The 17885-nt window shown below is 35.4% G+C and overlaps 2 protein-coding genes across 6 annotated transcripts in view; both read left to right on the top strand.

Moving 5' to 3' along the window:
• LOC139688187 (uncharacterized) overlaps positions 1 to 10435 on the top strand; it is a 32026-nt gene extending 21591 nt beyond the window's left edge. Inside the window, exons 3-5 of the mRNA XM_071585614.1 lie at positions 3483 to 3616; positions 8164 to 8452; positions 9578 to 10435. Coding sequence (XP_071441715.1) covers positions 3483 to 3616; positions 8164 to 8452; positions 9578 to 9687 — 533 coding nt within the window. The 3' untranslated portion in view covers positions 9688 to 10435. The remainder of the gene's footprint in view (positions 1 to 3482; positions 3617 to 8163; positions 8453 to 9577) is intronic.
• Positions 10436 to 14057: 3622 nt separating this feature from the next.
• LOC139688346 (phospholipase DDHD1-like) overlaps positions 14058 to 17885 on the top strand; it is a 36124-nt gene continuing 32296 nt past the window's right edge. For 3 of the 5 annotated variants that reach the window (XM_071585859.1, XM_071585858.1, XM_071585863.1), the window contains exons 1-5: positions 14058 to 14785; positions 14866 to 15030; positions 15210 to 15341; positions 16199 to 16340; positions 16675 to 16784. In XM_071585859.1, the coding sequence (XP_071441960.1) occupies positions 14146 to 14785; positions 14866 to 15030; positions 15210 to 15341; positions 16199 to 16340; positions 16675 to 16784 (1189 nt within the window). In that variant the 5' untranslated portion in view covers positions 14058 to 14145. The remainder of the gene's footprint in view (positions 14786 to 14865; positions 15031 to 15209; positions 15342 to 16198; positions 16341 to 16674; positions 16785 to 17885) is intronic. The other 2 variants (XM_071585864.1, XM_071585865.1) reach the window with 2 other exon arrangements.

The following is a 17885-nucleotide window of genomic DNA, read 5'->3' on the forward strand; positions in this document are numbered from 1 at the left end:
TTTTGTTTTCCTATAAACTGCAGACACGCTATGATTTATAATCCATTGTGGATGATGAGTAATAGAGGGATTATGGGACTTTCCATTGATTAGATTATTATACAGTGTCTGCACAGGAACGCGCATGAAGGTACCGAATACGTACCGCCAACCGTTATCCCACCATCTTTTAAATGATTGAAGATGGAGACCACATCGCTCGATAAAACACTGTTTTCACTCTGGATCTTTCAATCTGGAAGGATGCTGAAAAAGTAAATTATGATTAATATCGTACTTCACCATATCGTTTCACTTATGAGGATTTAACAAGAGCCAATGAAAGCCTCTCGAGTTAAATCCACCGCGAGTGTTCTCCGTTCAGTACTTCGTGAGGGAGTTACACGATAGCGTACTTCATTTATATTCAAGTTATACAATGCAATTCTAGTACATGAAATATCAGATCACTTAGAATTATTGGAAGAATGGAAACTTTTGTAGTGCAACTTGAAAGAATGGGCCTGCGTGTTATGGGAAATGAAATGGCTCGAAGGAGAAAAATTTCGGAGCGGAAAATGTACGATTATTCACTGTGACTCTGTGAGTATAAATCCAGGTGCAGAAGGTATATTTTGTGATTAGATTGAGTTTTCGGTATTAGAGTGAAGGCAGATGATGTCTGTGGTGCAACGAAATGACCCTTATGGCTCGGATATGCGTAATCTAAACGGAACTCAATAAAAACCTAAGAACAGCTGTAGCCAGGAATATATTCCTACAATATATTATGACAAAGAGAGATCGAAAGATGCCTACTCAGGCGTAACGGGTAGCGTAACCATTAAGTGACGCAAAGGAAAAGAAAAACGCCAAAAAGAAGAGAAAAAGTCAGAAAATGTGAGATCGAGTAAGAGGAATGAAGAATCAACTTTAATGCAATGCATTTATCGGCAAACATATTTTTATAACCATTCGTCTGTGCAATACTCATGGGGAATATTAAGCAGCAGAAAATGATTCCTGATTTATAGTAACCTATTGATGCACAGATTTCGAAATTAAGTTAAGGACTTCAAGGCCTAGCCACCATGGGATGTCAACGTGAATTAAAATTTCGTAATTATGAATGTATCTTAAATTTGAAAAACTGAAACTAGTATTGATAAACCGGCAGGAGATGAAAAATCCCAAGGAAACAGAACGCAGATTGAGTTTTCAGAGATTTATATTTGAAGCTTTCAAAGATGCAAATGATAAGGAATCGATTGAAATAGAAGGTAAGGCATAACATTTGGAATATGAAAGTTGCAGGAGAGAGAGAGTTGGAAGTTTGAAAGCATTTTTTTGAGAAAGTTACGGATGGCAGAGGGCATAATGGATGGAAGAATGGGCGAAAAAACTTATGTAAAGAAGCGCGAGAAAATTTGTCGGAAAGATAAGTTGAAGGAATATACTGATAAAAGTGTAGGAAGTCACTTAAAAAAACGTTCTGCGAAGGGCAAATTATTCGGAATGTAAAAGGAAAAATTCTCATAGTGCATATATAAAGAAAAAGTGAGGAAACGAAAGGTTGAGAAACTTTGCAGTGGGAAATAACTGAATAAAATATTAGTGGGGGATAAAGCAGAGGTAGAAGAATATGGAAAAGAAATGATGCTACAGTGGGCAATTATATCTTTCCTTTAAACTAACAGATCTGGAAAAAATGGCAATGGGACCCTCAAAAAACTTAATTGCATAAACCATGTGCTGAGAACTGAAGAAAGGAGCAAATTCTGAAAGTTCTGATACCTAGTTTTTTGCAGACTCGAGTTAGGAATGGAAAGCCAAATAGCCAAGGCGTAATTTTTTTATGGTGTTTAAGCTGACCAGAATCAGAATATTTCGGAACCAATATAGTGTAGTTTAACTTATAAAGTTGAATGACAGTCTGTTTTATGCAAGTGTTATGACATTAGACAGAAGCATAGTAAATGTAAAATTTGACCTTATTCTAAAAGTCTCTAATGATAGTAATGGAAGAAAGGCTGGAAGGGAAGAACTACAGAAAGAGGCAATGAGTGAAACAGGTCAAGCAAGTTATCTTAGAGGCATATGCAATCTATGAAGATATCAAGAGATTGGCTGACAGAAGGACGCATTGGGAAATAGGAGACTATGCTTTGGCTTAATGGCTGATGATGATTTGCTAAAAATGGACAGGAAATATAATCAATATTAAGTATAATTTATTTTATATCTCGATCAAAAGTGAAAGTAAGTAGCAACAGAGAATAATTTGCCTAAAACGAACAATGGTATTGAACAAAATGAATGATTAAACTCCTGAGGTCAAAATATATTATTCAAAGAAGAGGTATTTTTGCACTTATTTACTTTACTATTTCAGTTATGATCGTAAGTGATATTTCATGCATGCTAACTGCAGAGTAGAGAGCGGATGGGGTAGTAGAGAGGATATTTAGCGTTTAAATCAGTGTACTACGTAAAATGTTGGGCTTTGGCTTCGTAGAGTAGCCAATGATTAGTCAGCATACAACGATAGGAGCCAGGATCCCATGTTCAAATACGCTGCGTTTTTTAAGGGTATCTCGATTTTTTTGATATTTGAAGATCTTGAATTTGTTGAGTAATTCACCGCCCATATGAAGGGATGATAACTATTCTCCGAGGCAATATTCGCCATAACTTCGATTCTCTCCAAAAATATACTGTACATTTTTCAATATTACTCAATTATCCGTAATGGCACAAATGGCATATTCAAAACCCCGATACCAGTGATATTGATTATTATTTTACGTTTTACTTTTATATTTCACAATCAAACCCTCTGCCACTCGATCAATTTCATTCTGATGCGATCCATCCCAAGTATATTATCTTTCAGTTAAATAACCAGCATTTCCTTACTTAACCTTTTAACTTCAGATATTTATTTTTGTGAAATTCATAATCAGGTCGAATTATTTAATTGAGCTATCTCATGTCATTTACTAAATAAGATAAATTGTATTTTGTGTAACTTGGTGGACTTCATATTAAAATAAAAAAGTGTAACATGGTTTTATGATTTAGTTTTATTTGTGGGGAAACACATTGTTGTTTGATTGATTGGGCTTTATTTACGCTTTCTCATTTCAAATTACTTACTAAACCAAAAACTAATTGGATGATGGCATATTAAAAGTCAAAATCATTATTTACAAGAGAAATAGTTTTTCTTCATAATGATTCTCCTCTCATGATTTGACAAAAAGTTCTGACAGTGAACTCTTCTCGAAATCACTCACCTAATTTCTCTAGTTTTCTTTACCATTTTGTTTGCGATTTCTAGAATTCACAGAGTCATCAAACTCTTCAATTTCACGAAAATATCGCGGAGGTATACATAAGCGTATAAAACTTTCTTTAATGAGACGTTCAATCTAACGTCTCATTAAAGAATGCACTCATTAGAGATATTAAATAATGATTTAACGTTTATTCATCTTTTTTAGTTTTGCCTAAGCAAAGACCCATGTTGCACACGCGGAAGTCTAAATATGAAGTTGGAGACATCCTGGTGGCCAACTGCACTTCGGCGCTCTCGCGTCCCGCTGCCAACCTTACCTTCTTCATCAACGAGCTACCTGTAAGTAATCCACAATTGTGATAAATCGCAAACCGAAAAAGATAAAACTCTATACCTCAACTTCAAACTTTGGTTAATAGATTGAAGTATAGTCTCATAATAGGTAAAAACCAATGTACATTAATATCATCACCTGTCTTTATTAGGAGCGTCGCTTGATTTCTCTAAGCCGTTCACAGTTTTTTCACGTACACTTAGTGATTATAAAACAGCGAATCTTACATTGGGTATCTTTCGAATATGAGGTTGCTTGAACCTTCTGTAAGAATCCGATCGCCCGACTGTAATTAGGATTCCACGTTTAACAATGAATGTGAATAATAAGCAATATTTTATGAAAATGAATTATTGGAGAAAAAGAAATCTGGCATCGGAATAATGAGCAAGACAGATGCGAAGGTGAAGTGTACGTATTGAGCCTTAAATATGGCTTAAATTTTAAAGTTATTCCTCGTCTATACATTAACAGAATAATTTTATTTAAATAAATTTTGTACGCTTTAGAAAAACGATACATTTTTTTAATTAATGGGTATCGATTGGTGTGCATTCTGCATTTCGTTAACCTCTGAGAAAATTAGATTCGTGCACTGGGCATTACATTTTCTTTAAAACGCTGAGGGCAGTTGTTGGATTCACAGTGGTGGGCAATACGGTCCAAACTCAGTGCCATTTGCAGTCCACTTCAAGTGCAGGGCCCCATCCGTCGGATATGCGTCTCCTAAAATCAACGTTTTTAAGAATCTGATTTTGCATTGCCTAACACTACGAGTCCAAACAGAGTGCCTATGGACAACGCAGATGATGATGCCACCGCAGTTGGCCATCTCTCAATGCTTTTCATTAAGGGTGGGCTGAAGCAGACGCTGGGTTTCTGGCCATTCTTCTTCCGTAGCCTATATAAAAACGTCCCTCTGACAAATTACACTCCTCTCCCAAATAATGGAAATGGCTCCGGCAGTTGGTTTTCTGTCCTAATTGCTGCCATTTTTGCTTAACCTTTGACATTATTCGAGAAGAAAGATGCAGAGTGTACTGTGGCAATGATTTTCTTTTTGTCATATGGTAACGCATTTTTGAACGCATGCTTGTGGATTTCGGCGAAGAAAGTTTTCATCCAGCAATAAATGTCACTTTAAACTTTAAGAAGATTTTTTGCCAATGGGGACCGACGAAAAGGGATATCACATGCCCTGTTTAATCTGCTTTTTTTTAGCATTAATGCAATCGCAAGAATAATTATTTATGCATTATAAATCAATTTAAAATTGGGTCTTCGATTGTCAACTTATAATAATTTAGTAATAACTTTCCCCCTGATAAAAACCCCATAATCTGAGCAAATGCCGTCCCTTTATTGAACTTAAATAGAAGCATTCATCTATAAGCTCTGTTTACCTCTGATATAACGATCCAAGTCTGTATCAACACCCAAGACTTAGCAGTCAGTATTCTGGTGGTCCTAGAAAATCACTGAATTATTAAACTTTGACGTAGTCAGATGAATAGGGTTACCAGGTTATTCATAAGGTGGCTTCCAGTCACATCATAAATTTAGATTGTATCGCAATATGGCGATTCTTTACCGAGTTATGCTAGTGAGCTGTGGTCGTTGAGACGTGTGAGTCTAATTACAAACCCCTGCTAACTGTAAACAATAGGTAATGAACCATACTCCACCATTGCATAACAAATTTCGAATGTATTCCAGGTTGCATGAACTCGCTGAAATTCTCACGCCATAAGTTTGCTAGCACAATATATCTTTGCCAGAGTTTGGAAGAGTACTTAATGAAAAAAGTAACTGAACTTTAAAAATTTTGAGCTCATACTTGAAGGTATTCCAGAAACCTGTTCTTGTAGCTTATGGCTTCCATATCGATCATGCTCGACCTCCAAAAGAAGGAAATAATTTTGCAAAAACTGATATTGAGTATAACTTGCGAGATTGAATAAAAATATAAACAATTACTTTCTGAAAAACATGAATAAATTACGAGTGACAGTGACATTTTCAGTGCGGGTACAAAATTCCTCAAAACAAATCGTCTCCCTCAATTACTCCCCATCGTAGAAAATTGGCGCAAAGTATCTTAGGGTGGCATGCGTAAAATTATTAGCAAAGAATAATGGAAACCTTAATCTCGTAATATCTTTTGAGAAACACAAGAAACTTTCATTGTGTATTGCCGTTGCCTAATACAAACATATTGACAACTTCTTACAACAACCCCTTACTTCTCTCAAGCATGTCATACAATTTAACTGTTTCGTGAGCTTATTTGTACTTCTAAGTGAGTGGCCAATATAGTCACTAGGAGACAATTTGAAATTCAGAACCAATTTAGCCCGAAGCTTTATTGTTATTGAGTTTTCCAAGTTTTGGGATATTGATGTAGGGTCATGTACCGCCATTGTACGAGTATGTAGATTTGAATCTACAGGGTGAAGCAGAATGGACTCTCTGATTTGACCGGTGAATTATAAAGTTAAGCCAATCAAGATAAGTAAAAAAAGTTGTTATTTCTGAAAACTACATCCATTGTCATTTTTTTCATTAGGTTTTGGAAATTATTTCATTCAGGTTACGACCTTGGTGAGCGATGCACTTGCTGAGTCGCCCATTAAAAGTTTTCAAAAACTCTTCTGAGCATATCTTGCATTACTCCTGCGATGACATCTGTAATTGCCTACTTAAGAGCTTCCAAGGTCCTTGGTCAAACTTTGTAAACCTCAGCTTTGAGATCTCCCCAAGGAAAAAAATGGGCTCAAATCCGGGTAGGAAGGGGCCATGAAACATCCCCTCGTAAGGAGAGCAGGCGGCCGGGAAATTGTTCTTGCAGGATTTGGCGTGAACGACTGGCGGTATGACACCATCCTGTTGAAACCAAAAGGCTTCATCCAAGAACATCTGTATGTTTAACTCAGGCTTCTGAACTCAATTCTTGAACAACCATTATCTTGTAGGGGGGGTCAGGGAAGGTCAGAAAGTAAAAGTCGCCTTACCGTTCTGGGCGATATTTATATACCCAAGAGCAGCAGCATGTTTCTGCGCCGAGCGTGATGGAGACTGTTCAATGGACAGTCTCACCACCACGATGTTTTCAGGTTTCCCCACAATTAAGATCGCGCAGCTGGTTTTCTAGGAAGTGCAAACAGATCCTGCCGTCCGTACATTAGAAATTAATTTCCTAATGGTTTTAGCATCAGGAACCCTGTCATGACGAGTCAAACCAAACCACCTACGAAATGCCCTCTACGTCACCACCAAACTATCATTTTTTTAAAGAATATTTCTACCACAAAGCTTTGATGCCACTGCATGGTAATTACTAAAAACGGCGTTGTATCCCCCCGTTAACGCCACTACTCCTCCTCCGCTAATTATCTTCGCGCTCTTCAGTGATTTTTTGAAATTAGGGAGTCCATTCTGTCCCAGCCTGCACTTTTCAATCAAATCGTATTGCACAAAAGTTTTTTATTCTAATTTTATAATATAATAATGATATTTTGGAACGAGGCAACGAGGACTCCTACTAAAAGCCAGCCTGAACCCATGGTAAAAGGCAGCAGTTTCACCATTGGGGACAGGTGGCGCAGACCGAGCGGGTCGGTCAGGCATCAGCCGCCACAACTGCGGGCGAGAGTGCAGTTATTGTGCATGGTATTGCTGCAGTACTGCGATGTGGAAGGCAACGGGAAACTACCAAATTATTCTCCCTAGAATATGCAGCCTTGTATTCAAATATAGCATAATGGAGGGCTTCAGTAAACCAATCTTAGGACTGAAATACTGATGATGATGATGAATATTTTTATATAAAGTTTCATTTATATTATACCTCCACAAGATATAACCAATTTTCATAAAAATTCTTCGGTGGTTATGATTTGATAAAATTCAGCCCTGTGATAATTAGTAACAACTTCCCATAGATATTTTCATTGGCGTTGAAATTCAAATGCTACCATGCTATATTTGATGTTTCCATGCTTAACTTTATGAAATTCATTATCACTGGAGTGGAAAAAACATTTGAGCTTTCCACCAAATTTATTACTTTCAATGCATCAGCATCATTCTCAGGTACAAAGTATCAAAGGTCAATACTGTGTACCTGAGGATGACGCTGATAATAAAACATTTGGTGGAAAGATAAATTGTTTTTTCTACTCCAGTACTAACGGGCTACTGTACCCATTCTATCATGTGTTAAAAATTTATCTGAAAAAAATATTCACAATTTTTTGCTTTTATACTCAATATGAAAGCAGCATGATTTATTTGTGCATTTCCATATTGATCAAAAAAAGTAAACGGGTGTTGAGTTTCATCAATTGCTAGAGGAAAAATGAAAAGAGTACAAAGAAAGCAATGCCTATTTTTGATAGCAATGCCAACATGAAAATTCAAAGAAACTGCCATTATTACACAAATTAAGAATGGCAAAATTCAATTAGAAAAGAAAGCACAATGAACAAGCTTTAAAAACAGTCTCCTCTCCTTGCCAAAATATAATAGCAATTCTTGTCTAAACTTCTTTCAGGTTCCACAGTCCACAATTAGAGTGCATCCTCCTCGCATAGAAATTGCATCATCTCGGGAAGATGCCTCAGAGTTTCCACTGGAATCCTCATCACTGGGATTGGAGATTCGCTTGCAAAGATCTCATTTCTTACCCGGTCGCATCAATCGCCTGTACTGCCAACAGAGAGTCCTTGAGCTGTCAGTTTCTAACTCTGATCCATTTATCCTTTCCTATCCTCCCAGCACACCTCCACCTCCAACTCCAACACCTAAAGAAGAAACAATAGTAGAACCAGTACCAGAAAGAGGTATGTGTTCAGGAATATATTTTTGTGGTACTTAAAATTCTCCTGAATTCTATGGTTTTTGGCTCAACTTGAAACTTCTTGATGAAAAGTGAATAATAATAACTTTGTAAGTTCTACTGATTTTGTTATTATTATTCACTTTTTTTATTTCTCCTCTTTTACTAGTTACTTTCACATGCATCAATTTCTTGGTAATATACAAATATTAGCCCCGAAATAGGTCAGTTATTGATTGTTTCTGTCTCAACTGTAAGTTTTAACTTAGCAAGTATATAACATTAAGAATGGCATGTATCAAGATATTTTCATAAGGTTTTTATCCTCTTCGTAAAGAGGCATCTGATGCTTTTCACTCAGAGTTTTAAAATATGAATGATTAAGGAACATGACTCAATCAATGAATCTTGGTAATTTTATAATAATTAACCATCAAATCCTTCAAGAAATAAATAAAATAATTCATTAAATATCAGGTAATAATTGTGCATAATTTTATATTTTCTCTATATTTAATCAACCTTTAATAGTGAATCAATCAATAATTGCCCATAGAAACAAACTTGCATGCAACACACATGACAAATTAGCTTGGTGCCTCTTCAAGGCATTGAAAAATCAAGAAAGTCAAAGATGCCAGGTGTGAAACCTTTAGAGCTCTTTTGCTAGGTGGGATTAATCACATTTTAATTCTATATTCTAATGCTGAAAAACATGACAAAAAATTTAATCTTGGCTTTTTCCTTATCTGCACTTATTGTTTTATTTTGTTCAAAATCATATCAATGTTTTTTTATTTGATGATATAGTGTGAAATCCCATGCAGAATATACTTAAGCCTAAAGTCAGGTCTAATGTTATGGTATTCATATTGAGGACTGTTTCATAGAGGTATAGAAGAAATTTGTGAATGTGACACATACATGGTATATGTGACACAACTCCCTCCTCAAGACCTACCTTCCTTCACAGTAAATTTTATGCTTGAATTATGGATAGGATGCAATAAATATACTTAAATAGTTACATACCCAAATGAGGCTTGATATTACCGCATAGGTGCATCAAATTAAATATGATAAAGCATTTGACATTATATGACTAAGACTCATCCATCTTTTTTTTCAGTAACATCACCCAACCATAGTGCCATCAGTGCAAAACATCTGCAACCACCATTTTTAATAACAATGACAATAGCCCTACACCAAATCATACATCTGGTTGCAATCAGGTAGTCCAGATGGAATGAGTTACCTACTTGCAACCCTGGCAACGTAGGACAAAACTGGTGAAATCCATATAAATGCACTGCCTCATCAAGTGCTCAAGACACTACCCACGGAATCACAAGCATCCTGAGAAACTTTGATAGAGGTGAAACCCAGCAAAGGCCAAAAGTGGCAGCAGCAGGAGTATATCAACCCATGTTAGAGTCATTGATTAGATTACTCCCATCATCCAGCCCTCTTTTCCTCAGGGTGGTTTTGTCCTGGATTCTGAGACAATATTCAATGGTGATGAAAAGAACTCAGTCGACAACTGTGATGCCCATGGCATGCATCTTCTTGAAGAAAATATAGCAAAGCACATATGTGATTGAAGTAATGTGGCAGCAATCATGAAGAACTGAAAATTGACAAATGCTGTCCGAAAATCTCTTGTGAAGTGTACTAAGTAATGAAGGTGATGAACCTCTACAATATGGCCTAGTGGTCAATCATTTTAATAATAATAATACCTACTTGTAAATTTTAACTTTTTGTTTTATTAGTTGCTAAACCCATAAAATATTTTTGGTTCATAAAATATGAATCATGACAAAATTACTGTTATAATTATTCATCTTACACACATTAATGGCTCGGAAGAGTGAGATGATTACCTACTGTAAATATTGTATGTGTAATGTATATGTGGAATTAAATTCAACTAAAACATTTTAAAATTATGTTATAACTAATATAGATTTTTGCTGGATCATGTGTTTACAGAAATGTACTAGTCAAAAAATTGGTTCAAATTCTTGGCTACACATTGTACATAGGAGTGTATTTCCAAAATAATAAAGAACGCAAATAATTCCCCTGACTAGAAGAGCCTCACTAACTTCCATATAAAATTATTTCTACATGCAGAAGTAAATAGTTCTAAAATGAAATTAATACTTCAAAATCACCAATGATAAAAATTTCAAAGTTAAGTGTCAGGTAGGCATGTCAAGAAAACTTGACTTGCCTACCTGACACACATGCCACTTTTTAAGCATTTAGAAGCTAAACAGAAGGTACTATTTTGTTTGCATAGACTTTTGTCAAAATATTTGTGCCCACAAAAACCCTAAACATATAATCTGATCATGTATTACACAAAAAAATAATGCTACAATCCCTATTTCTCTCCGTTTTGATTTACATTTTTTTTATGTTAATGATTTTTTTGCTTGACCATCAGTGATCAATGTGCCAAATATGAGGTTAGCCTGTTTTGGTTTTGCATCGCAACCCTGGTGGGCTGGAAGGTTGAAGATGCAGCTACTGACTGAAGTTTCTAGGTTCAACTGTGGATGACTTTGGACACTCAAGCAAAATTCAAGCTGCATCATTTTCTCAGTATCAGAAACTGTCTAACAGGTCAACTCCACTGTCTTTTTGAAAAGAAAAAACTCCCCTTTTAATTCCATAGTCTGAACTATACATATCCCCAATCTTTCACATTCAATACTAATTGAACCCTTTCAATTGATACTCTAATATATTGCCAATTGATACTCTAATTGATCTCAGCAAGGAAGTGGTTCACAAAGTTGAGGTTTACCAAAAATTTTAATCAAAGAAGAATGTGACTTGAACCTGATTAACTCCATGATTATACTGATTGCCTTCTTACCTATTTTGTTCTGTATCTACTTCTTTCATTCCTGACCCAATATTCTCTAATAGGGGTCATGTAAATTTCTTGCCAAACAAAAGATGAATACATGCAATGAGAAACAGAAAGATAGAAATATAATCATGACATCTAGTTTTCACTGTATAAGTCAGAAAAACAATGCACCAACAAGTTCATAAAAGCCTTGGAAATGGCAATTCCAGATTGAAATTACAAATCAGTGCTTTAAAATTTAATTAAGTTCTTTATTAGATGAATGAAATAGAATAATATCTACAGAAACTTGAACAGTATATTCATAAACCTTAGGCATATATGTATTATCAGTGATACTTCCTAATTATAACTTCATCAGTAGTGAAAGATTACAAAGTTACTCAAGCAAAAGTGAGTTTAGCGGTCTTTATTTTCAAAAGTGTACCAAGCTTAAAATTGGTCCACATACACAAAAATATGTTCAAGCAATACAATGTTGTTAAAGTGATGAGTTGGATATAAAAATGTGATGAGTTGGACGTTTTTATGTTCAAGAGTATATGAAACACCTATTTGTTTTCAGCAATGTCTCTCACCCAAGAAAAATCTCTTCTAACAAGAGAATTAAAAATATCACAAGAACAATTTTTTCCTGTAAAAATAAACATATCACATTTTCAGTTAATCTGAGCATAAGGGACTAGCTGTAGGTTATGTTTATATCATAGCTGTTGAACTTCAACCCACGATTTCATTTGATTACCTTCTAAATGGTCATTCTGCATTTGCATGACATAGATTGAATTGTGTTGAGGCAGTGTTTCCATCCAGAATATAATTATTTTACCATCAAGGTCACAGTTGATGAGGGGCAAGAATAAAACTACATAGTATAAGAGCCCCATTGGAATGAGCGGGCTTGTGGTACCATAATTTAATTACAGGGCAATATAATTCACTGTGTGGGTTTTGTCAGATACATCAACTCTTTATGCCACCAGCTTGTTATCATACTGAATGAATACTATTAAAATGGTTAAGGGCCAAAGCTAAACTATGATAATGGAAGCTGTCTTAGTGTCGCACTATAATGATATTACTATGGTCTCAACAAAGTCCTGCAAGTATGAGAAGCCCTTCATGTACTAACTCCAGTGTTATTATTAGGATAATTTCATGATTAGGACAAACAAATTTACCTCCTTGAGCAAACTTCAACATATATTTTAACTTACCCTTCTCTTGCAATAATCTAATTTACCTTTCTTTAAATTTCTTGTTTTTGCATATCTTGTTAGCTTTTGTAATGCAAAGCATGGACTAATAGGTTATTGGTAACCTGAGAATAGGACTTATTCTTTGGAGATACCTCAAGATTATGTTTATTTACATGTAAAATGTAATCGTGATATGTGAAAAACATCAAATTAATTTATTTGTTGATATAAGCAATAGAATAGGTGAAGGGAACTTTGGAGCAATTAAGACCCAAATTAGTGTAAAGGGTTATCTTTGAGGAGGGTATATGTGACGCAGAAAAAACCTACCTATATGACCCATGGGACTTTTAAAACCATTTTATCAAGAATAATAATTCCATGGCACCTTCATAGACCAGAGAAAGTTGCTCAGTGGGCTCTATTTCATTCACTTCTGCAGTTAGATCAAGTTATATAGAGATCAATTCAATTTTGGCAACCTGAAATGCCGACAAGTGTAAAGTCATCTTTACGAAACAGGGCAAAATAAGAAGACATAAAGCTAAAAGCACAACTTCAGGCTAACAATCACAGTGGTTGATATCCACAAAACGATATTTTGAAGTGGGTTTTCACTAAGGCCCCTACAGTAGTAGTATTATTTAGGGGAGGTGACCGTCAGCTATGGTCTTTTGTGCCATTAGGCTGGAAAGAATGAAGGGTGGAGAGAAAAACAGCATTGGCATTAGCCTACTCTTAACGAAAGGCCTGAAGGGGTCCGCAGCTCAACGTCCCATCCGACAGATGGCGTACTCACTCAAAGTGCCCTTCACACAGAACTTCAAGTAGAGGTCGAGAACCACTGAAAAATATTCGACGCCGTCTCGATTTGAACCCTGTCCCTCTGGTGGGGAAGCCAGAATGATAGCCACCGCATCATCTTAATCCCCGCCACTATAGATCTATCAGTTAATTCAACGGAAGTCTTTAAAACAAAGAGCTTTTAAATTTAATATAATGAATCTATTAACTACCATGTGTAGTACTTTGAAACTCTATTTCTTCGAAGCGACTCTATTGGCCCAGGTCCACTTTGCCTGTGAGCTGGCCATTAACTGATGGTATATTATAAAAACTTACCCATGAGTGAAATTCAACTAAATTGGGGATAAATGCTGTATGCAAAATCAATAATAAAATTTTACAACGTTCATTCCTTTGTTAACGGACATTCACACGGTGAATCATTTATAATAAGGTACCTATGATTGAACCATTTTGGCGGTTGATGTCCCATACTTGACGGTACGTTTCTGAAAAGTTCTTTATTTGGAGGCATTTCATTAATGTCCAAAAATAAAATCAATAACTTTCATTTTTTTGTTTTGATTTCTTATTAAACAAGGTGTTCCTTTCCTTTGCCTGAAAGCGGTACGTTGTGCTTTCTTTTCAGATGTAACGAACTTCCCGCCGAGGCGCAATGCGTCGTTCAATCAGTTCAGTTTGGTAATTATTCGATATCGATGTATTCATTTAAGTAATGTAACTCCGTAGTGTAATTCTTCCATTTTTTAGAGGTGTCTTTTAGTATCAACTTTCAACAATACAGGGATTAACTTATAACTGCAAATGAATTATCCGTCACCTGCTGATGGAGGAATTCATTCAGATTACAATTCTGACGATGATTATGTTGATACTCCTATTAATGATGATGGAAGTTACAGTTTCACAGAAGGCTCTAGACTTCCCTACTTAGCCGGCGGGAGTCTTATTCCAGGCAGCAATAGCTCAGGTAAACCAATTATTTTCTGCGAAATATGCTCTATTTCTCATATTGGCGTCTGTTGGACAACTACGTCTTCTGATAATTCAGCATTGGAGTTGAAGGATGGAGAGCTGGCTCCCGAGGAAGTTAGATGGTTCCATAAAAGTGAAAATGACAAGAGATGGATTGAATTTAGTGGTTATGACTCTCTGAGGATCGAGCAAACATATCGGAAAACTTTTTATGAACGACAGGCAAGACTTCGCCAAGTGCACGACAATAAAAGCACCCCAGAAGGAAATGTCTCTTCCGTACAGAATGGTCTTGGTAAGAATCTTAGTAAATGTACCGATAGTTCCCCTAAAGATAGTTTGCCATCTACATTTTTGGATAATCCAGCAGAAGTCAGATCAAGTGAAATCCAGAAGCGCATAGGTGTTAGAGGTGGAATGTATGAAGTGGACCTGGAGTCTTGGAAATGTGGGTCCATTTATTGGCCAGGTAATACTGGTAATACCCTCACATTATTAAATTCTTTATTTTCTAAATTCTTCATTATATCTTAATTATGAATCCCACAGGTGAGGAATGTGTCATTATGCGAGGAACGTGGTTTTATGATGGGACCTGGCAACCATTAGAGTCTCCATACTGTAATACTCTGGAGTCTGAACATCTCAATCTGTTTTATGGTGACAAATTATTGGACTCCTCAACTGATGATCCTTCTAGGGGTAGTAAATCAGGTGAGTGCCAAATGGAATCTTATGATATTTGAATATTCAATAACTTTTATGAATCTTTCAATTTTACTGTTTTTAAATAAAAACATGCCCGTGGGAACAATTATAACTTCACAAACATAAGGTAGAAGGGTTCGTGTTGATGTTTTTGTGACTTTAATGGGGTCTTTCATTTTTTCTAGGTGCTCTTCATACAAAATCATTTCCAGACTTTCATGTTGAGTGGCATACGTCCAGGGAAGTTTATCTTTACAGTGAAGCTACCTCCTCGAAACTAGTTCGCAGTGTTACTCAGAAGCTTGGATTTCAAAAGAGTAAGCAGTGCTAAATTACCTGCGTGTTCTTATCAGTGTAATTGGGAAAGGAAAAGTGAAATCGTGACTTGTGATATCATTCTGAGTAATTTATGCCATAATTAAATGCGATTGACTTGAATAAAGATGAGTTTAAAAAATATGATTTTTTATGCTATTCAGGTCAAGGATAAAGGCTTGGTTGGACAGTTCATCTAGTTGCCCAAAAGAAGTTTCCGTGTTAACAGTTTTTGTTGTTAACATTTAAAAAGTGATTTTATTATTTTGACAGGAATATAAAGGTGGAGAAAATGGTTGAGTGAAGGCTTGGTGAAGTTATGGTGGTGATAAAGATGAGTTTGACTTTAGTCTCATTGGTTTTCCTCAACATTGATCCATCTGTTTCAGCAACTGTTTCACAGGCAATTCACCTCTAACCAAACAAAGCCAGCTGGAATGCCTGCGAAACTTGTCACATTAGATGAACCAAAGCGAAGGAAAATCAAAGAGACCTTCATTAAAGATAATATGTATGTGGTTTACCAAATTGAGGGAACCCTCACTTTCCTGGATTATCCTTTTTTCCCACTCACAGGAGTTTAAGATCCTCTGAATTTGTTGATCAATTTGTAATAAACTTGATTGAAATGATGCATAAAAAGGATATCTGAATTAAGAAATCAGTACATTCTTGATTTTCTGAAAATATAATTTTTACCTGTATCTATTAACAATAGGTTAGGAGAAACGATTTGCATATTTTGGAAATAAACAATTTGGGTGTGATTGACTTTTTAAAAAATTTAAATTGCTTGAATTACTACTGTCCTGTATCAGATTGTTAATGGAAAGCTTTTTGTTATCCATCTTCATGACAGCTACTGGGTATCGCCTGTATCGAGGGTACAAGATTCCAGCAACTCTAAGTGACCGTCCAGTAGATGTTACTCATTTAGTTTTTGTCATCCATGGTATTGGACAAAAGATGGACACTGGAAATATCATTCGGAATAGCACAGCGTATGTAACCCTTACTAGTATTGTATAATCCTTATTGGTAGAAATATATCTAATCAGAAACTAAAGGCTGTCCCAGTTTTCATTTTTTGGCTTATTGCTTTATATATTAGATTAATTTATTGGGTCACATGGTTCTTGAAAACTATTCATTAAATTTAGTAAGGAATAATTTGCCATGGAGAGGTAGGCTCTATCTCTGCACATGTCATAATTCAATGCCACCATTATAAGTGAACATAATGTAATAATAAAAATTTACTGAGTTGAATTAGCTGCCTTATTACAATGAATGTGTCAGCTTATCTAGTAAATATTATTTATGCATTTCTTGCAGGTTTAGAGATTGTGTTTCATGGCTAAAGCAAAAGTATTTTCCTTCCTCATCCAATCTCCGTATAGAATTTTTTCCTGTTGAATGGAGGTCATCATTGAAGCTTGATGGGGGTGAGTACTTCTATGTACATTTAATAGAAATCGATTATAATTCTAATGTATTGAAACCATTATTGCTAAATTAAAAAATTAAAGTGGTAGCTATAATAACTACTCTCTCTGGCAGACATGTGTATAGAGAGGAATAACTACTTTCCCTTAACCAAACCAATCCTTTCCAATAATTTAGCACCCTCCCTATGATCAATCTTTTAAGCCATGTAGGTTGTTGTAATGAGGTCCCACTGTAGTAGAAAAGATCTACAGATTTATTTTACATCCTATACTTCTTAAAATTGGTTATTTCAAGTGTAACTTTTTGGAATCTATTCATATTAAAATGAAAAACTATAACTTTGTGAATCCACCTGTGACCTGAAGATGATGTTGAATGTTGAAGCCCAGGTCATATATGAATAAAATACTGTGGATTATACACAAAATTGTTTTTCATTCTACAAAACTGGGGTAGAAACTTACAATTTAAGGTTAGTGGCTCTACCTATTTGTGTCAGGGTTATGTTCAGACCAGTGGCAATATATTAATATCGTTGAACATTTTAAGGTGTCACACATTATATGTCACTTTTAAATAACTGTTCTTTATTAAAATGCAGGAACTTCATAGCATAAAAATCATTTACCTTGACTGGGATCCTGGGAAAAGCAATTTATTTTTACATTGTGAAATTTCTGCATTTAAATGAACATTAGTGGATGACCCTGTTAAAGTAACCATTTTAGGATCCCCCATAGTTTTTCTAAATTATTTGCTGTCAATGCTAAAAAAAAGTCCCAAGAATGGGAAAACCAATTTTTAATAAACAGCAAAAACAGTACGAAATTGTGACCAATCAAAAAAGATAATCTCCAGTTTACTGACCATAGATCCACTAAGTTCAGAGAAAAATGGGAGAAGAATATATTGGGGCCATCTGATTTAAGTAGGAATAAAGACAAGATTTGTTGTCTAAGTCTATCAAATCTGTGGATTTGAAATTCTAATTGAATCCTTAAATGAAATCTGTTTGTGGTAGAAAGTCGCAAAAGACTGAAAATTTTTAATTACTTCGGATGGTTAATTTTCTGGCCCAATTTTGGTGGAATAAATTT

Source organism: Hetaerina americana, unplaced genomic scaffold (genome assembly GCF_022747635.1).
Source record: "Hetaerina americana unplaced genomic scaffold, ioHetAmer1.1.p SCAF_2, whole genome shotgun sequence".
In the NCBI taxonomy this organism is placed as follows: Eukaryota; Metazoa; Arthropoda; class Insecta; order Odonata; family Calopterygidae; genus Hetaerina; species Hetaerina americana.